Here is a 22,362-nt window from a genome sequence, read left to right on the forward strand (position 1 = left end):
GTTTTGGCCGCACTGAAGATGCTCGACTTTTGTATGGTTGAGTTGAAAACTTCCGTCTTTGTCCGAACTTTTTCGATTTGTTTTGATGACTAAACTGGTTTTCTTGGTAAATGGTAAAATACCGAATTCTACTATCCATTATATAAATATTATTTTTGTATTTATGTCATAAGTGTTCGCTCTATTGCTTCCATTTTCACACTTTTAACTTAATTAAAATCATTTTTGTTGGTATATTTTTTATTGTGCCTTAGGTGTCAAGGGTCACAGTGTATAAGGTAATGTTTTTAATTAATTTTGTTCATTTAGTGGTGTATGACGACATATTTTTTCTATTAAATTCCACTTATAACTAACTGCACTTTGTTTCTTACATCTGATTTAACCTAAAAGCTCATAGGGCTCCGTTCGGTGCAGCGGCGTTGCATGTGCGTGGGGTGTCATTTCCGTGTGGGACACTGGCCATTTTCTGATTGCCATTTTGGTCTCCGTCTAGGATTATACACTACGTCCAAATGTTGTTCTAATTTGTTGATCACTTCCGAATAATAAGATTTGTCTAGGTCTGAAACATAGCTCGAAAGCCTTCTTTAAATCCAGTGTTGCTAGGACAGTCGCAGGAGAGGTTTTGGTAAGACCAGCGATTTATCTGGGGGTTTACTGATGTGTGGCTGGGGACAGATGTTTCGTTTTATAGAGTGCGAGTGGGAGGAGTTCAAGTGTTTCCACTTCTGGGAAAGTGGAGCTATTGGACAATAAGACTCCTCTTGCCAAGAATTCTGAGAGTGGTCATGGATAAGTTGAACCCCTTTGTGAGATATCTTACTGCCAATGGACCCAGGTTTTTCAACATCAGCATCTTAAGTCAACCAGGGCTAATGACTTTAGAAGCTTCTGCGTTTCGTTTGGCTCCCTGAACTTCATCGCAGGGAAAAAAGTGGCGTATCTAGTGGCACAATACTTATACTTATCGACCGGAGGATGCCGGCTAAAACAACTCGAGAATTTCTTCGGGTCCGACAAAATGCAACTGTTTACTTTTCACCGGATCGTTGTGTTTCGTTGGATTGCATAGAGGATCCAAGCTTACTAGCACCTCTGGTGAAGTTGCAGGACTTCAAGTACTCCTCCTATTTGATCCTCTTATGCTACGTGCCCAGTTGTCGAATATTTAAATTGAGATCCCTTATTCGGGGAGCGCGGGATCGGCCTAGCGCAAGTGGTTACGCTTGCTTACAAAAACGGCTGGTTCGGCTGGAAAATATGGACGCATGTCCCGCACTCATACAGTTGGAGTGAAGCTATCCCTAGCAGCAGCCATCATCTTGTGGAATGCGCGTTCACCTGTGCGCACATCGGTGGGTAGAGTAAGAGCGGCGGAGATGTCCTCGTTGAATTCTGCGAAGCCGGTCCAACTAGCTCTGTTAAAGTTAATATAGGTTTGGTGATTCGTAGAAACAAAGTCGGCAGGTTTCTTAATCGAGACGATAATGGACAAGTGGTCTGATGCAAGCGATAGGATAGGTCGTCAGTTTATGCTATTGATTAGACCAGCGCCTAGCAATTTTTAGCTTTAGCGCGATGCTGTAATTGCCCACTACCCTGTTGGGGGCGTCACAGTAGAAGAACACGTGCCCCGCGCTTTCTATTGCATTGTTGCAGCTTGGACAGAACGAATTGTCGTCCATGTGAAAACGATGAAGGTACTCCAAGAAAAATTACAGCAGAACCGTGCCTGCATCATTACGCCTATATACAGGGTGGGCTGTATAGTGTGTGCTCTTTGAACTACCTATTTTTTGGAGAATGGTAACACACACGACATGTCAAATGTGTTTATAATTTCCCGACTAGAAATTTTGGTAAGGCGTTCATTAGGCGCAAATATGGCAGACCGTATTCCAAATTTCCGCCTCATAAGGCAGCCAAACTAAGCCCAAATCCCGAAAGGTGTCGCCACACATCTGCCTCATTAGGCGCAGGTTCGAAAAACCGAACTTCGGTAATACTCCGCATGCCCTTCTACAAATCAGTTAGGGATTCCAATTTATGCCTAAGTGAGACACTGCCACAGATTTTCGTGACCACAACCAAATTTGATATTGTTCTGGCATGCCAATCTTTGCCTTGCCTGGTAAAGTAATAGTGAGGCGTGCCTCAATAAGGCCTGCCTAATTCGGGCCTAACTGATTCTTTGGCATGCCTCACTGTAACTGTAGTCGGGTTACTTAAAGGTTTGACATTTACGAAATGGGACCCTATACGTTTGAACAAAACTGGGAAATATTGAAAACCTATTTCCAAAGTGGTGAGTCTTCTTCTTCTTTTCTGATGAAGCTCATTTTCACATCGGTGGCTACATCAATAAGCAAAATTGTTGGGTCTCAGAAAATCCACACATTACTGTAGAGAAGCAAATGCATCCACAATGAGTCACTGTTTGGTGCGGTTTTTGGTGTGGCGGCATCATCGGGCCATTTCTTTTTCGAGCATGAGCGAGGGGCCGCGGTTACAGTAAATAGCGAGCGTTAACCATGACATGCTCAACGAGTTGTTTCCAAAAATTTAAGAGGATGACATCGACGACATTCGGTTTCAACAAGACGGTGCAACTTGTCACACTGTCAAAGTTACACTCGAACTTTTGGCTACCGTTTTTGAAAACCGAATAATCAGCCGAAATTCCGGTATCAATTGACCGCCTCGGAGCTGTGATTTAAGCCCGTTGGACTATTTTTTGTGAGGAGCCGTTAAGGACAAATGCTATGGAAGCCGTCCAGAGACGATTGATGCTTTAAAACACGAAATCGAAGTTGCCATTCATGAAATTGGAGCCCAAACAATCGAAAATGTGCTTAAAAATTGGGTTGATCGAATGGCCTACTGTAAAGCCAGTCGTGGCAGTCATTAGAACGATATTATTTTCCATTCATTAATGACAATGTTCAATCTTCAAAATAAAAAAAAAACTTTGAAAAAATATTGATTCGTTTTTTGTATAGTTGATTCAAAAAGCAAATTTAACATGGCCCACCCTATACTTAATTGCCTTTTACGACAGTATTTTATGGCCACCGTATTCTCCAGATCAGGTCCCTGTGACTTTTTCTTGTTCCCGAAACTGAAGAGGCCCATGAAAGGACGACGCTACGCTACAGTTGACGAGATAAAGACGGCGCACACTGGGGATTTTTGTACTGAGATGTGGAAAAAAGTATACATATCAAAAAATATTTACATTTTTACTACTAACGAAGTTGTACATATTTGTGTATGAAAAGAACATGTTTAAAAACATTATTTTTTAAAACTATTTTTTAAAAAAAGTTTTTAAAAAAATTTAAAAAAATAATGTTTTTTAAAATTCATAAATTTTATTTTTAAAAATATATGGAAAGAACATGATTTAAAACAATGTTTAAAAACTGTTTTAAAAAAATGTTGAAAATCAATGTTTTTTCCATATAGAAATATATACTACTGCGTTATTTGTAAAAATATGAAAATTTTTATATGGACTGCCGACAAGTGAATAAATAATGAACAAATATTTATTTTTAATGATATCATACATACACAAATTATACACATTACATATTCAAATCGCGATTTTGTGCGCTTAGAATCCAACCACCTTCGTTTGAATTGAGAGTAAAAATGTTTGTATACTGCATCCACAATACGGTCAATTTTATGTTCACTTATGACAATGTATGATTGTTCCAAAAATAATTTTAATTTTCTCCTATCGTTCTCATATTCCAGAAGCTTCGTGCATAAATCCGCGTATGAAATGGTGAAACTTTCCATTACATATTTGTTTACATTGACAAACTCAGTAAACAGTATAATTATTACGATTCACAGATTATTATTAACCAGTTAACTGTGATTGACGAGTATACTCGTCATGGAGAAGTGGCAAAATTTTGTGTATTGACGAGTATACTCGTCATGCGTATAAATTAGTGACCATTGGCTATTTAAGTTACAATTTTTGAGAAAAACTACACATATTCTCAAATTTCAAATTTCGAGACAACAATTTCTTTAAAACTGAAAAATGACACTAACTGATAACTTCTGAGTCTAACAGCAGAAAGTGTTTTACCTAAATATGCAAACAGATAACGAAACCGTAGTTAGGTTTAATCAAATTAGTGCAACTGTAGGAGGGCACTTTAAATTTGTTTAGTAATTTTAAATTTTGCGTTTATCTCAAGAACCAGAGTCAATTCAAAAAATGTAATTTCATACTCAATATATATAATGATGCTAATAGTGCTAATGAAAACCATTAACAAAATTATTGCCGCAGATTTTTTTTTTTTGCCCTGTGTTATCATTGCCAAAAAAAGGCAGTGGCGCCTGGTGGCACCTGCAATTGATTAAAACTGAAAGAGACGCTATTAAGGAACACGTTGATACTAGTTTCTGACCGTAGGTAAATGTAGCTCAACTTGCAGATCCAAGAATATGAAGGAATATGATTTTTTTTTTTTGTTTTTGTAAAATTAATTATAAATAGATAATCAAAGGATGGTTCCATGTGTAGAAGTCCACGCAAGTGGGGAAAGTTACTGATCGCCATTCACTTGGGAGTGGCCAGGACGATTCTTCTACATATGGTTCAAGCAGCTCACAACGGCCGGGATTAGCCCACGTATCCTCTGGGTAGCTTCCGAACACCCGTTCGGGAGTGAGCTAACGTGAGAAGGCGAAACATTCCAGGATAGCTGGTTGTGCGTTGGGTTTGGGACCCGCCACTTAAAAATCCCCCCCAATGAAAAGAACTGCAAAGCCTCGGATGAGAACTGCCTTTACTGATGACGACCCCTGCAAACGAAATAAGGAATATGATTTGAGGGCATACACCTGGAATGTCCGGTCCCTTAATGGGGAAGATGCCTCTGCCCGGCTGGTTGATGTCCTCGTGAGAGTAAAGGCTGACATCACTGCCATCCAAGAGATGCGATGGACGGGGCAAGGTAAGAAAAACATAGGACCTTGCGACGTCTACTACAGCTGCCATGTAAAGGAGCGCAAATTCGGTGTCGGATTTGTTGTGGGAGAGAGACTTCGTGGCCAAGTACTGTCGTTCACTCCGGTGGACGAGCGTTTCGCAACAATCCGCATCAAAGCGCGGTTTTTTAACATATCGCTAATTTGCGCCCACGCCCCGACGGAAGAGAAGGACGATGCGACCAAAGATTCCTTCTATGAGCGCTTGGAACGTTCCTATGAGCGCTGCCCCCGCCACGACATAAAAATCGTGCTTGGCGACTTCAACGCCAGGGTGGGCAAGGAGGGAATTTTTGGTCCCACAGTCGGAAAATTCAGCCTGCACCACGAAACATCCGGTAACGGACAGAGGCTGATCGACTTCGCCGGGGCCCGAAACATGGTAGTCTGCAGCACCAGATTCCAGCATAAAAAAATCCACCAAGCTACCTGGCTGTCTCCTGATCGAAAAACGCGAAACCAGATCGATCATGTTGTGATAGATGGAAGACACGCTTCTAGTGTATTAGATGTACGTACGATCCGAGGACCCAACATCGACTCGGATCATTACCTTGTTGCAGCCAAACTGCGCACCCGCCTCTGTGCAGCAAAAAACGTACATCTACCTACGCAAAGAATGTTCGACATCGAAAAGCTGCAATCACAACAGACAGCCAGAAGATTCGCCACTCGACTCTCACTCCTGCTCTCGGAGAGCACTGCCCAACAAACCGGCATGCGCGAGCAATGGAGCAACATTTCTCGCTCCCTACGTACCGCCGCCGAAGAAGAAATCGGATTCCGGCGAGCCCGAAAAAACAATTGGTACGACGAGGAATGTCATGCTGCCGCAGAAAGAAAGGATGCTGCCTATAGAGCCACGCTGCGATCGGGCGCAACGCGAGCCATGTGAGATCGCTACAGAGAGCTGAAAAAGGAAGAGAGACGTATTATCCGGCAGACGAAACGAGAGGCCGAAATACGTGAGTGCGAGGAGCTAGAGATGCTGGCCAATAGGAACAACGCCCGAAAATTCTAGCAGAAAGTTCGGCGGCTTACAGAAGGTTTTAAGACCGGGGCGTTTTCCTGTAAGAACAAAGACGGCGATCTGGTGACTGACGTACAGAGCAATCTTAAATTATGGAGGGAACACTTCTCGAACCTGTTAAACAGTGACAGCTGCGCATGTCATAGAGAATGTGAAGATCCCGATACCCCAATCGTTGACGACGGAATTGTCGTTCCGTTACCCGACCATGACGAGGTGAGAATAGCAATATCACGGCTAAAGAACAACAAAGCCGCGGGCGCCGACGGACTGCCGGCTGAGCTATTCAAACATGGCGGCGAGGAGCTGGTAAGGTGCATGCATCAGCTCCTATGCAAAATATGGTCGGATGAAAGCATGCCTGTCGATTGGAATTTAAGTGTGCTCTGCCCAATCCATAAGAAGGGCGATCCTGCAATTTGTGCCAATTACCGCGGGATTAGTCTTCTAAATATCGCCTATAAGGTCCTAGCGAGCGTATTGTGTGAAAGGCTGAAGCCCACCGTCAACCAACTGATTGGACCTTATCAGTGTGGCTTCAGACCTGGAAAGTCTACCATCGACCAAATATTCACAATACGCCAAATCTTGGAAAAGACCCATGAAAGGAGAATCGACACACACCATCTTTTCGTCGACTTCAAAGCTGCATTCGACAGTACGGAAAGGAGTTATCTGTATGCCGCGATGTCTGAATTTGGTATCCCCGCAAAACTAATACGGCTGTGTAAGATGACGTTGCTCAACACCAGCAGCACCGTCAGAATTGGGAGAGACCTCTCCGAGCCGTTTGATACCAAACGAGGTTTCAGACAGGGTGACTCGCTGTCGTGTGACTTCTTTAACCTGATGTTGGAGAGCATCGTATGAGCCGCAGAACTTAATCGCTCAGGCACAATATTTTATAAGAGCGTACAATTGCTGGCGTATGCCGATGATATTGACATCATCGGCCTTAACAACCGCGCTGTGAGTTCTGCCTTCTCCAAACTGAATAAAGAGGCAAAGCGAATGGGTTTGGTGGTGAACGAGGACAAAACGAAGTACCTCCTGTCTTCAAACAAACAGTGGGCGCACTCGCGTATCGGTACTCACGTCACTGTTGACAGTTATAATTTTGAGGTTGTAAAAGACTTCGTTTATTTAGGAACCAGCATTAACACCGATAACAATGTCAGCCTTGAAATCCAACGTAGAATCTCTCTTGCCAACAAGTGCTACTTTGGACTAAGTAGGCAACTGAGCAGTAAAGTCCTCTCTCGACGAACAAAACTAACACTCTACAAGACTCTCATCATGCCCGTCCTAACGTATGGCGCAGAAGCGTGGACGATGACAACATCCGATGAAGCGACGCTTGGAGTGTTCGAGAGAAAGACTCTGCGTAAGATTTTTGGACCTTTGCACGTTGGCAACGGCGAATATCGCAGGCGATGGAACGATGAGCTGTATGAGCTTTACGGCGACATAGACATAGCGCAGCGAATAAAGATCCAGCGGCTTCGTTGGCTGGGTCATGTCGTCCGAATGGATACAAACGCTCCGGCTTTGAAAGTATTCGATGCGGTACCAGCTGGTGGTAGCAGAGGAAGAGGAAGGCCTCCTCTGCGTTGGAAAGATCAGGTGGAGAAGGACTTGGCTTCACTTGGTGTGTCCAATTGGCGCCGGTTAGCACGAGAAAGAAACGACTGGCGCGCTTTGTTAAACTCGGCCAAAATCGCGTAAGTGGTTATCGCGCCAATTAAGAAGAAGAAGAATCAAATGCTTCACAGCCTTTGTTCTTCCGGCTAAAATATATAAAAATATCGTACACTAAATGAAAAATAAAAAATTCGAAGTCGGCTCAAGCAAAAGGAAAAAAAACCACCTTGGGCTTTGAAGTTTTTTCTTAGTCAGTTCAATACTATAAAACAATTATACTTTTCACATATCTATAAAAAAAAACTGTAAGTCGGAATTTAGTAATTCTTTTTGATTTTATTGTTGGTTCTATTCTGGAATTTAGTAATACCATTAAACATTGCGTAGGTGGTATGTTGGAAATTTGACTTTTTTCCGCAAAATCCCCAGTGTGCGGGGTCGAAGATGACTGAACAAGATAAAAAGAAATGATTTTTTGAAGTGCTTCAAAGGTTGAGCAAAACGTTAGCACAAGTGCATAATATCTCATGGGGACTGCTTTCAAGGGGACAAAATAGATATTAGAATAAATAAATATTGGAGGTTGAATTAGTTTTAAAGGTTTTTTCGAAGATTTGGGGCTTTATTGTGAAAAAACGGTACAAAATATTTTATTTGAAGTATTGGCCATCGCTAGCTACAACTTTCGCCCATCTTTCGGGCAATTTCCGGATGCCGTTTCTCCAAAGTTCTGGCCGCTGCTTGGCTATCCATGACTCAACCCATATTTTGGTAGCCTCGTACGAGGAGAACCGCTGGTCCGCCAAATCGAGACTTATATGCCGGAACAAATGATAATCGGAGGGAGCTATGTCTGGACTATACGGCGGGTGGGGTAACACTTCCCAGCCAAGCGTGCCAAGGTATTTTTTGACAGGTTGAGCAACATGCGGCCGAGCGTTGTCATGTTGCAAAATAACCTTGTCCTGCCTTTTTACCGTTTCCGGCCGTTTTTCTTTCAATGCCCGGCTTAAACGCATCAATTGCAGTCGGTAACGATCCCCCGTGATTGTTTCGCCCGGTTGGAGCAGCACAAAATATACGACGCCAAACTGATCCCACCAAATGCAGAGCATGATTTTCTTGCCGTGAATATTCTGCTTGGCCGTCGACGTTGATGCGTGGCCGGGCAAACCCCATGATTTTTTGCGTTTTGGGTTATCGTAGAGGATCCATTTTTCGTCGCCAGTCACCACCCGATGCAAAAAACCCTTCCGATTTTGTCGCTCGATCAGCAATTCGCACGTAAAAAATCGCCGTTCGACGTCGCGCAGCTTCAACTCGTACGGGACCCAATGTCCTTGCTTTTGGATCATTCCCATCGCTTTTAGACGCTTGCAAACGGTTGATTTATCAACGCCCAATGATTCAGCAAGCTTTTCTTGGGTTTGGCACGAGTCCTCGTTTACCAATTCCCCCAATTCCGCGTCCTCGAACTTTTTGGGCTGGCCAAGACGCTCCTTGTCTTCGGTGTGAAAATCACCACTTTTGAATCGTCGAAACCAGTACTCACATGTTGAAATCGACGGAGTATGGTCTGGGTAGGCCTCCTGCAGCAATTCACGGGCTTGGGCTGTATTTTTTTCAAATTGAAGCAGAAAAGCAAAGCTTCCCGCAAATTGCATTTCGACGGCACGAAAGTTGACATACTCGGAGCACGAAAACACTGCGTTGTTTATACTTCAGCGAAATGACAGATACTGATAAACAAAGCCTAGGGATGAGGCTTTGTCATGAATATATATTCAGTATTGCCAACGCGATAAAGTGATAAATAGCGCCATCTGTGTGTCGCCTTTAAAACTAATTCAACCTCCAATATATTTTGGTAAAAAACATAAATCCCGATAATTTTTGAACACACCTCGTATGCCAGACAGGAGCACCGTACAAAACTTGGGTTTTCACCACGCCTGCTAGAAGTAGAAGTCGCCGTTGCTTTGGCCCGCGCGCGTTTAGGATTATTCGCGCTAGTGCTGCTACAGTCGCTGATGTCTTTTCGGTCGCATACTCCAGGAGTATTTTAAGTAATAGCCTGCTGTCTATCATTATTCCCATAATGACTACTGCGATATCGTCAGAAACCTGACAATGCTGGCACCATTAAGTATATTGAGGCTCATAGTAATGGTCCAATCACAGAACATTGGGGGACGCCGCGTGACACCTTATAACTCTTCCTGCCTGCTGCTGTATCGGAACCCAGTACGCATTTAGGAGGTAAGGTAAGGGGATACCTGCGGTAGCGGGGTGGGTAGGTGTGTGACTACAATTCGGAATTCAGAGAGAATGTAGGCTCAAATCTCGCTGAAACACCAAAATTAAGAAAAAGTTTTTTCTAATAGCGGTCGCCCCTCGGCAGGCAATGGCAAAGCTCAGAGTGTATTTCTGCCCTGAAAAAGCTCTTCATAAAAAATATCTTCCGTTTGGAGTCGGCCTAAAACTGTGGAAGAACATTTGTAGAACAACATCAAGACGCACACCACAAATAGGAGTAGGAGATCGGCCAAACACCCAAAAATGGACCCTTTTATATTTATACTATATATAAGGCGGTACTCTGATCTTGTACAGTGGACCATTTTTACAAACAGAGTTACTAGCAAGTAGTACTCTTTGGAACCTTCGAGCCATCCGGTATCACTTATCACCTATCGTGCAATTTTTGTGGCAGTATTCACCTGAACGGTGAACCCTACTTTTCTGGAACTAAACTGATTGTCTGAATCTATCGACTTGCGGGTTCGATCACGTTCTCGAGGCGGCTGTAAATGATTCGCTTCAGTAATTTACCTGCAGAGTCGAGTAGTCGGGTTCGTCTGAAGCTAGACGGTTTGGGTTGTAGAACCATCCTTTGTCACTTCCATATCGTTGGAGACGTTCCGTCCGCTAGGCATATATTAAATAAGTGTTGTGCATATCTGGTCGATTCTAGATGCAAAAATTGACCTGCAACAAATTAGAGGCCTAGAAGTAGATACATTTCTCCCCTTTCTGTACCAATCAAAAATAATTTTATATATCTTACCCCAGCGCGATAGTAGACAAGAATATTATAAATTTTTCAACAACTGTTTATTTGTAATAGTTTAATATGTACATTGTCATTGATAAGTATAAGTATGTAAATATTAGGTGAAGTAAAATGTTTGCTTTATTCCGATGAGTACCAGAACACAATCGTTGGAATCACCGCTGTGCTGTTATATAATAAAATGATTTCATGAACAACACACATCTTTTTAGCTGCACATATCTCCGGCGTGGAGGAACTAAATAACTAATATATAATAAATGCAGCTTTTCAATTTTTATCTTTATTTTTTAACGCTATAATACTTAACCAGCCTCACGAATGAACAAATTTTCAAAGCACTTTCTATGAAGCATAATTCCACTCTCAAATCGCCCGATGGCGCACTAAAAACATCTAGCGGAGAACATTAGAAACTTTCTATTCACCCACCTAAATAGCAAAAAATAAATACTCTATCATACTTGAATCTTTAAATCTTCATTATCTTTCTTACTATTTTTCTCATGCTACGTAAATATTTTCGAAGCTGTACCCAAAATAACTCCAACACGAAACACAAAATGCTGAAAGAAATTAGCACACCCATTCCCATGAATACCACACGCAAGTCCTCCAATTTCATTGGAACGAAAAGAGGCTGCTTATTTCGATCTTCCAATGAAATCACATCCATCTCCAATAACTCTACGAAGCTGTGACGCATCCAGTAGTTCATTAATCCAACTTCATGCAGTTTCAAAACGAATTTATTTAGGCTTTGACGATATACGGAATTCTTCTGCAGGGGCAATGCTGATGGTATATTTCTTCCCAAACAAATGTCCGATAAGCGGAAAAGGGGTCTCGAGAAATACTTTTGTTGCTCATCGTAGATGAACCATATGTCGGAGACTGGAAATGCAAAGCTAGTATCTAATGTGTCTCGTAGCATTAGTAGCTCTGTATAATTGCTGAAGTATGTTAAATTTGGAAGGTATTCAACAAATTCTTTATTATACTCCATCCCAAGTATGGTAATATTTGACGCTGCCACCTTGATACCGCGTGCTAATAAGTCATCAATAGTCTTCGACCAGGGCTCTATGGGTGGGCCTACACGGAAACTCTGCAAGTAAGTACTGTAAGCGGTAACTAGGATGACACCGGCCATCAAGATGATAACGCACATGACTTCATTAATGGTTGAAATGGACTTTCTTGTCCAAAAAGGCATGCCCAATAGACCTTGAAGAACTGATACATTGACAAAGTTCTCGAAAAGGGGCTGTTGCTGTTGATATTTCCTGTGAAATATTCGTGCCCAAATCAAAGAGGTCAATACTACACTGACACAGAATAAAATAATGACCCATTTGTCCATTATACTATAATAAAAAGTATATGGAGGCATCGGCTTTTCCATAGGTACCATAAAACACCAGTTCAGATGGTGCACACCAGACGTGGAACTTACCCCATTTTCAGGAAGCGTTATGGGTAAAAGAGAGCACATATCTGCAGTATCGCTGTCGAAAGCCTTGCGTATTTGAGATTAATACTTTAGCTTAAAAGGAAAAGGAAATTGAATTGTAGCGTTATGATGATGTGCGTATTCTGCTAGAGCTCGGCCCGTACACCCACTAAGCGTCTTCGGTCCTTGTTTGGGTGTATAGTTGTAAAACTGTGGATACCAAGCATTGTCGATTATACGTAAAGGACGTCCATGCATGTTTTTTAGATGATTTCCAAAATAAAATATAATCCATGTTACTCGTGGATGATGTAGCTTTCGAATGGTGAAAGAATTTTTAAAATCGGTCCAGTAGTTTTGAGCCTATTCATTACAAACAAAGTTTTCCTCTTTATAATATTAGTATTAGTAAATATTACCATACATTTTTTCCTTCATATATAATAAAAAAATTAATAATTATAACATTAAAACAACAGGTATTATTAACAAACTTGGTTTTATTTTAAATTCTTCAAGTGAATCAAATTAATAATAATCAATAAGAAGGCATATGCAAATACAAATACGTGAATTTATATATGTACATTTGCGCATATACATACATACATATATACGCTCACTTAAGTAGGAGAGAGCAAGATGTCGAACGTTGCCATTCGTTTGCTTTGTTTGCTTTGTCGTTCGTTCCGCCCTTTCGCTTGCAGTTCATTCAATGCAATGAGCAAGGTAACACTAATATGAGCAAGGTAACACTAATGAGCAAGGTAACACTAATATGAGCAAGGTAACACTAATGAGCAAGGTAACTACATATGAGCAAGGTAACACTAATGAGCAAGGTAACTACATATGAGCAAGGTAACGACACATTTTTTCGTGCGTGCAGCCTGTTAAATCGAATTATAAGACGTTATCACGTCAAAAAAAGAAAACAACGGAGTGCTACCAAATACGAATGCTTATAAGCAAATTATTTTCAGCACCCTAACGCTATTTTCATTTGCGCCTACAGCATCGAACCTTATACCTTAGAGTGCGTATATTCCATTGAACGCCGTTGTCAAGGCTGATAGATTTAAAAGGTTTGTTTTTTAACTATGGTGAAAAAGAAAATTGTGAGGGGAACTTCGGCTGCCACGTCACTTGAAACATTTAGCCGAATTACGCTCCACCATTTCACACGCATTCACACACTCGTCCAATAGACCGTTATTGAGAAAGCAATGAAGCCACATAAGCAAAAATTGTGTTGGTTTGTTTTCGTATGTCACTAACGCGATCTTATCGCCAACCGAAATTTGCACGATCCTTTCCCATCCATTCACACACTCGTCCAATCAGTCGTTGTCAGACGGCGACGAGGTGTCATTGGTTAATTTTTTTCATTTATCACAAATATAATATCAGTTTCGGTTTTTGTAAGCACATCCCAAGTGACTCTGGCCTTTCAGCTGATTTTGTCAAATTCGGTAAAAGCGTAATAACGGTCTGCTGAATAGCTTACCTCTAAAAATCTTTTCACCATGAGCCATTGTCCCGCTACCTGGAACATACGAACCAATGTTCGCCATACAAAATTACTCTCTATTTGCCTTACAACAACAGATTACCAAGCTGCAAAACCAACTGAAGGGAGTTATAGAGTGACGTCAATCAATGCCCGCGTCGCTGCATCACACCTCATCGCAACAGCAGCTAAGATGATACCTCGGTAAAGTATAGTATGATGATGTTAACACCTAGGCATGTTCGTGATTTATTCCAGTATTCTGGATACTCAAGCTTTGAAAACAATCAGAGTTCAAGTGAATGCCTCAGAGGCGACACACGAGATGCCGCCAGGGCGGTATTAATTCAGCCAAGTGAGTAATGTCAGCGGCGTGATGGAACAGCTGTGATTTCGTCTCGGACGACTAAAAAAAATATGAGCCGTCATGGGACGCCGGGCAGATGTGTAACATCGTGTGTGCACAAGTAGTATGCATAAAAGATAATATTATTACAGGAATTAAATATAGCCTAATGAAAAAATGAAGTACTACGAATTTCTGACAGAAAATGGTATTTTTATTTAATAAACATTTATTTACATGTGATATCAAAATTCGATATTAATATCAAGCCACAATTTAAATATTTTCATCTGTGACTTCAGTAATAGTTATATTCGATGTTTCCTCTGCCGGTATTACTGTGATGATTGGTCGATGATAACTAAAGCACGTTACAAAAGTATTGGATGAAATATTATCAATATATCTCACAAATACAGCATCTATTGTTGTTCCATATTTGGTAGTAGATTCTCTTGGATTGTTGTTGATTTGCAATTGAAATTGTTTTTGAAGTGTGCTTTGAGTGCTGAAATTTTTAGAATTTTCAGGTGGCGCAAAATTAATTATCCAGTTTTGTATTTGAAAATTACTAAATAAAATTAAAAAAAAAAACTAAATAAAAAATGACTTTGAGTGATGAAATTTTTTGAATTTTCAGGTGGCGCAAAATTAATTATCCAGTTTTGTATTTGAAAATTATTAAATAAAATCAAAAAATAATAAATAAAGAAATTATATTGAGTGATGACTTTTGACCTTTACGCCCGGCATTGCTTGTCTGTTTTTTTACAGCAGCTCTACACTTCACAAATTTCAATTATGATTGACGTACTGAACTATTTGTAAAAAATATAAATAATCCGATAGCATGATTAATTTTGAGACACTTTGTATGATAATCAAAATGTGTCTTTAAAATATGCCTTCCTCCATAGGCTTAAACTTTTTATTCAATTTCAACTTTTGCTCATTACGAGCTGGCATACCTCGAATTTGCTATTAAATATATTAAGTTTGCACTTTTCATTTCGAATTAATAAAGCAATCAATTTGGCATTGCAAAATAGTTCCACTTGGTTTAAATAATTGAGTAATGAAACTTCTTTCTGCTGTGGCTCTGCTTTCTGTGACCTTTTGATATTTTTCAATTCAAACACTGACCTTCGTCATTTCTTCGCACAGAGAGCGCGCCTCAAAGGTGCCCACTCTAGCCAGACTTCCAGTTTCCCATGAATTCGCTGTAATCGAATTCCAATTATCTACATAGCAAATTACAGAACACATTCAAAAACACATAACGCACCAACATTTACTAAGCACTCACGAGCATCCAACTTCCCGCTCTTTAGCAACTCTACATTTGCCTCTCTACCATGGCACACATACTAACACACGTTAACCCACATCATTTGTGAGTTGATCCTTTGAAATTGGCTTAGCACTTCTCATACTACTACACATAAAATATATATATGTATACCTTAGTATAGCTTGGCGACCCGTCGCCACGGCATGCGTCGCCATGCCAACGATTCGGTTTACAAGTGAGCCTATATATCGTCCCCTTAGTATTAAAAAAGCCTATAAATTTTTTGATGTTTTGAGAAAATGAATTTCAAACTTTTTGTCGAAAGTAGCTCTCACTCAAATCTCGTTATGTCTGTAAATATTTCTTATTTTTTGACTGACGTTTTGACCCACTTTGTGGAACTAGAATTTGACAAAATTTTGACCACATATAAAATCGACGATGGAGAATCCAAAAATTCAATAAAAAAATAATAGCCTATGAGCACATAGGCTATTGTTATACTAAGGGGACGATATGTTTCACATCAAAAACCGGTACTTAGTCAAATAAAGCAGGTACGAGATACGCCAAATGTGCCAGAGGGGAAAAATTGTAAAAAGTTTCCAATTTGCTACCTTCACTTACAATCTTACAATACTTTTACAATCAAAAGGGGAGGAAAAAGCATACCTTCAACGAACGCTACTTTCCTGGAGGAGGTAGTGTCGAAGTTCACACCTACAAGACGCCTGGTGTCGGCACGTTATGCAGTTACTCTAAGGCCATGCCCAACTGTCGTAAGTTTCAACTCATAGTTGACCGATGTGTCAAACTATATTCAGATAGTCATGGAGCCCGAGGATCAAGATACGAAACATCTCGAGGTATTGTGGGCCGCAGCTGATGAGCAAGCCAAATGCTTATAATGGCGAGATGAAAATAGTGCCTTTTAATGTCAACGTCTCAAAGATGCTTCCACTTTCGAGAGGCCGAATAAAGCTAAGAGTTAAGACTCGCTGAAGTCGAGCTACTCGCGAATGTCGGCGCCGCAACACATGTCCGATCGACAGATGTATGGCGCCAAAGCGACGAATCCTAAAAGAGACTACTAAGAAAGCTCGCAATCGTTTTCAGACAGGGCTCCCTTGGAAGGCCAACGGAATCGTGTTGTCGGCCGTCTGGTTGGTATAGAACGGAAGGAATCCAGAGTTTTTTGCTTCATATAATAACATCATCCGGACGAACGTTGTTAACAGAACCTCTCGATATGATAAGTTCGAGGAAACGCTGATAGCGCATTTTGCTGCAGTAGCCCAAAACAAATTGGGAAAGATACGCCTTATCGATACCATTTCGAAATCACCGTAACACTTAATGGTGTGCCACTAAACTTCTGCCGTCTAAAGAGTCTTCAGCAGCGTCGACCCCTAGCATCAGGGCTAGGAATCTGCGCAGATATACAGGAAATTATTCATCAAATTGTCATTTGGCCTGACGATAAATGGGTCCAACGATATCCACAGCGAGACTTCCCAAAATATATGAAATGACAGAAATTACCCTTGAAGCGTGTTGTTTATCCAGCACAGTTTATTTCGTTAAAAATGCTAAGGCGTTGGATAACAAAGAACACAATTTGCTTGCTGTCAAAGTTATCAGTGACTATCATTACGTCGATGACTTTGCTGATACCCTCTAGGATAGCGAAAAAGCCATCAGCGTGCCAAGAGACGCTCATGATATTCACAAAAATGCCGAATGTGAGCTTTACAAATTCGTTTCGAATTCACCCGATGTCGTCAAGGATTTTGGCGGTAGATTTAATGAGCTATACATTCAGTGCAAAAGAAACACGGAATCAGAGAAAATTCTTGAAAATTGTGAGAGCTGTCAACTGGCGCATTCACTTATAATTTGAAGTTCCACGGCATTGAAGGTGTCGTGGAAAGTACCTGTTCGGCATGCCTATCTTTGACCATTTCGGATTTCAATACTGGGAAGTGAGAGATTGGTTGAAACTAATCAGTCCCCAGCGAAGTAAACTACACTACTCCATTTCGCACCTGTAAAGTTCCCAGACAGTACTTTCTTGGTGGGTTGGTGCTTAATCTATAGTTGCACGTACTTGAGGACGTCTTTCATTTGCGTTGCTAGTTGTCGGTACTGAATTTCAAATTTAGTACGAAACAGCTCCAAAAGTCTAATTTGTAAACCATTCGTCCTATATTAAGTAGTTTGTACGCCCTCTATTTCAGAAATAAATGCGATCTGAGAACCCGAAGGTTAGTTTCAAATACTTCTGCGAGGAGTCATAGACAACAACTATTCATATAGCCGCTATAACAATAATAACAAAAATGTATTAATAATTATAAAAAAAGGTTGTATCTCTTGCTATATAATAGTTCAGAAATTTCCGGCACAGTGGGAACCTAGGGGTTAACTGCATTACAATAATTAAAAAATTTACTCGCCGCAAGCAGTCGCGTACATACACACATTCAACACATCGATTCCACTCAAGTCTATAAATATCACAAACGATTAATGCATTTTCTAGTTTGACCAAAGCAATAGCGAGAGTTAGAAGAAATCGAATTAACAAAATTAAGCAAACAAATATGCAGAGATTCAGTAACATCACAACTATACTCAATTTGATTGGATTATCAGTAATCGGCCAAGAGTTTATCCAGACGCTGACAGATATTGTGATTGCTACATCCTTGGAACGCCGGGTGGACACTGTACTCTACACGAGCTACGAAAATGAAACTACCCTCGACTCAGCTAATGTTCTGCAGTCCTCGATTATACTAAACGCGCTTGGTAGGGAACTGCCACAACCATTGCTGCACTTTGACTCCGCATCTCCCGTCGAATGTTATAAGAAAATGTTCAATGCCGAGTTGCTGACCATCGCTAAACTAAATCAGCATTCTGAATTTGATGATCATCTGTTGGCCTCGCTGTGGCAGCGTCTTTGGCGCAACACACAAAGTCGTCTCATCCTCTTGTTCGACGATTCCGCTAGCGAAGCGTATGTGACCAGAATCTTCAGAATGTGTGTGAAGCATCGTGCTACGAATGTGATTGCCTTGCAACCACTTATGACTGTAGTGGAGCGAAACTATTGGGCTTTGCGTTTATTCCCTGCAGAGAAGGTTATCAAAGAGACCTTTCCGGTGTATTATAGAAAAATATTTATTGATCATCTACAAAACATGTACGGCTATCCTCTGCGCATGGTCGAACGTTCTGTGCATCCGCAAATGTATTACTATGAAAGCAAGGACGGCACCCAAACACTCAGTGGTTTCTTTGGTCGATCTTTAACTGAATATGCAAATCATTGCAATGCCACAAAGGAGTATCCGCTCGCTTCACTACATAAGAATATTACAAGCATTGCTGACTATGTTCACATATTCCAGAGTGAGATTGTCAATATAGGCGCAATAGCATCAATCGAAGCTGTCGAGTTTAACGTTAGTTTATCGATTGTGTTTGAACTTACCGATTGGTGTCTAATGGTGCCAGTTGAACAGCCATTGCCGAAATCTACTTTCTATTATATCATAGTGAAAACATCGGCTGTGATTTTGTTCTGTGGTACTGCAATATTTATATCTTGCTTTTGGGCTTTCACATATCGTTGCCGAAGTTCCCAACAAAAGCAATTGGCAATCATTGATTATTTCTTTAATGTGCTTCAGGGTTTAATGGGCTCATCATTTTGGATAAGCGAAAGCAACTCAGCCGTTCAGAGTGTCATTCACTTGACCATTTCGTCGGCAGGAATCATCATTGGAACCGCTTATGGCGCTTACTTGCAGAGTTTCATTGTACCTCTTGCCGCACCAATGAAAACCATGGATGATTTACTAAATCGTGGAATTACGGTAACTACCAGCAGCTCTGAGATTCCTTTTCTTCAGAAATCATTCGAATTCACTAAATATTTAGAAAAGTTTACTTATATCGATGATTTTGATGAATTCCAATCGATGCGGGATTTACTGAATCCACGTTATGCATTTACGGTCACCGACATGTGGGCGATCTACGATGAGCGACAAAAGTATTTCCCCGACCACTGTTTCGTCTTTCAGATATATGTTATGGTAAAAGTCATCCGATGGTGTTGATGTTACCCGAGAACTCTCTTCACGAGGAACGCTTAAATGCTTTTATATTACGACTATATGAAGTTGGATTGATAGGTCATTGGAGGCGTCAAGCTTTTTGGGAATTTTTGGCAATGGATTTTATTTACTTAGAAGATGAGAATAAGCAGCCTGGTTTCGAGCCAATGGAATTGGAGGACTTGCGTATTGTGCTGATAGCAATGAGTGCATTGATTACTTTAAGCATTTTTTGTTTTGTGTTAGAAGTATTTTGGGAAAGAATTCATAAATTTCTCAACCCAATATCGAACTTTTATTTATACCTTAAACGAAAATAAATCAATCCTTATGGTAGCTATGCGATGAAAACTCGTCCTATAAATATTGGTAATAAAACATATATTGGCAAATTTAAGAATTCATTGTGTTTTCATTTAGTGGTCATTTATTTACATGAATTTAAAATTTTGTATTTAAAGAATGGAATTAAACGGTGCAAAACAAAAAACAACCGTCGCGGCTGATTGGGCTTGCACTTGCTGTACAGAAGCGTGTGCGAATTTTGGCTGCAACAAGGTGATGATTCGAGTGGATGTTGGGTCCTTAGGTTGCATGTACAGCTAAAGCACTGAAAACGTGTCTTCCATCTATCTCAATATGAGCGAGGTTTTACGGTTGTCAATCAGGGAGCAGGCCATGTAGCTGAATTAATTCCTTTGTTATGGAATGTATTGCTTCAGACTACCACGTTTCAGTCCCCAGCGAAGACGATCAGCCTTAGCCGGCAGCAAAGATTTCGCTGTGTAACTTGGATCCCCTTGACAGTGAAGTCGGCAAGCACAATTTGTATGTTGTGGCTGGGCAGCGTTTATAGAAATGTTCCAGGCGCTCATAGAGGCAGTGATTTTAACTTTTTTAAATTTAAAATAAGAGTTACGGAGGCTATGGTTTTCGGATGGTCATGACGTTGAGGCTGCCATAAAATAATCTAAAAAATATTTTGTTCATTCCCCTCGTCTATATATGTATGTACGCGAAAACGGATTCTTCGAGGGCTCTCTGCTTCTCAATTGATGTCCTTGACGACTTGTCAGGGGTGTGGAAACGGATCTTGCTTATAGCCATTAATGAATTTTATTACTAGTATTCGAACCTTATCCTTTATTCGCATAAGTAGTTCCATAGCGGAGCTGCATTTTTGGTCAGGGACTCGTCTCTCGCAACTTAACTGATCATCATCGATTCACCATCAGCTTTGAAAGTCAAGCTACCATAAAATAGCTAAATGTCAGGTTAAAAACAGGATCAAAATAAATAATATGTTAAGTGTTGGTCCTATTTGTGGCGTGCGTTTTGATGTTGTTCCACAAATCGATGGAACTGCAGTTTTAAGCCGACTCCAAATGGCAGATATTTTTCATGAGAAGCTTTATTGTAGAAGAAATGCTTTATTGTTTCACGCTCTTCATCCAAAATAGCAATCGAACACATAACTTTTTCTAAAGTATCTGGCTAAGCGGTACATAATGAACGTTGTCTGAGGCCATGGAAATAGATATATTGCTGGAAACAGTGTCACTGATGAGCTGCATAGAAAACGAACTCATATTCTTCTTCTTAATCGGCGTATCCATGCTGGATGTTCGCGATTACTTACAAACGTCATTGTGATCTTAGTCGTACGGTTGTCAGGTCAGGTCATTATATCTTTGTTTTTCGCTGCTGCTGTCAGTTTGCCGATTGTTTTGAGGCCTGTCCACTCCTTGATGTTGTCTAGCCATGTCATTTTCTTCCTACCAATTAATCTTTGTCCTTAAATTTTTCCTTGCATCAGCAGTTTTAAAATATCATACTTGTCACCTCTTGTTATGTGTCCGAAATAAGCGACTTTCCTCCTTTTTATGTCCGTAAGCATGTTCCTAGCGGTTTGCATTCTATTCTCATATTGAATATAGTAAATTCTGCCTAGTATGCGGGCATTCTTTAAACCAAAGCAAACTCTGGCGGCCACCGTAGCCGAATGAAGTGGTTCGTGACTACCATTCGGAATTCAGAGAGAACGTAAGTTCGAATCTCGGTGAAAGACCAATATGAAGAAAAAGCTTTTTCTAATAGCGGTCGCCCCTCGGCAGGCAATGGCAAACCTCCGAGTGTGTTTCTGCCATGAAAAAGCTCCTCATAAAAGAATATTTGCCGTTCGGAGTCGGCTTGAAGCTCCATTTGTGGAATAACATCCAGACGCACACCATAAATAGGAAGAGGAGCTCGGCCAAATACCCAAAAGGGTTGTATTAATATATATATATAAGCTCGGGATCAGTGCGCACCACATCGCGGAACCCAAGTAGGGGTACCACGCAGAGAGAGGTAACTAGACAGGTTTAGCATAGAAGGTATAATTACAGAATTAAGTCCATAATCAATCTAGACTGACTTTCCAGTAGTTGATTCACCACTTGACATTACCTGATGGAAACACATGGAAAGCGTATGTGGGTTCCCCCTTAGGGCTCCTATTTCAACTTTGAAAAAATACTGAATACGGAAAAAAACAGTTTGCAAATTTAATTACTTTCATGGCAGTTGTCTATAAACACCTTGTGAGCTTTTGGGAGAGCTTTTTAAAACTTCCTAGCGTATGTAAGTTCGTATATTTTGAAATAAATGTTGCAATTTGGTGATAAAATACATCGAACAATTAAAAAATTACTATGCGTAGGACAGCCCACCGGAGAATTATTAAAGTGCATGACCGATAACTACTCGTACGTATTTCAGGTTGTAAGCGTCATTAGCACATCCACACCACATACAGGTTATTAGTTACTACGCTGGGCCTAGGTTATTAAGCCTAGGTGAGCTTCAATAGAAACTTCTGCATAAGTCA

At 40.7% G+C, this 22,362-nt stretch overlaps 1 protein-coding gene across 1 annotated transcript; it reads left to right on the forward strand.

The window, feature by feature from the left end:
* The first annotated feature begins 17,969 nt into the window (after positions 1-17,969).
* Positions 17,970-19,496, forward strand: LOC128864140 (uncharacterized). Its single transcript, XM_054103698.1, has one exon. The coding sequence runs from the start codon at positions 17,970-17,972 to the stop codon at positions 19,494-19,496; it is 1,527 nt and encodes a 508-aa protein (XP_053959673.1).
* Positions 19,497-22,362: the final 2,866 nt, after the last annotated feature.

This window comes from Anastrepha ludens, chromosome 2, assembly GCF_028408465.1.
Source record: "Anastrepha ludens isolate Willacy chromosome 2, idAnaLude1.1, whole genome shotgun sequence".
In the NCBI taxonomy this organism is placed as follows: Eukaryota; Metazoa; Arthropoda; class Insecta; order Diptera; family Tephritidae; genus Anastrepha; species Anastrepha ludens.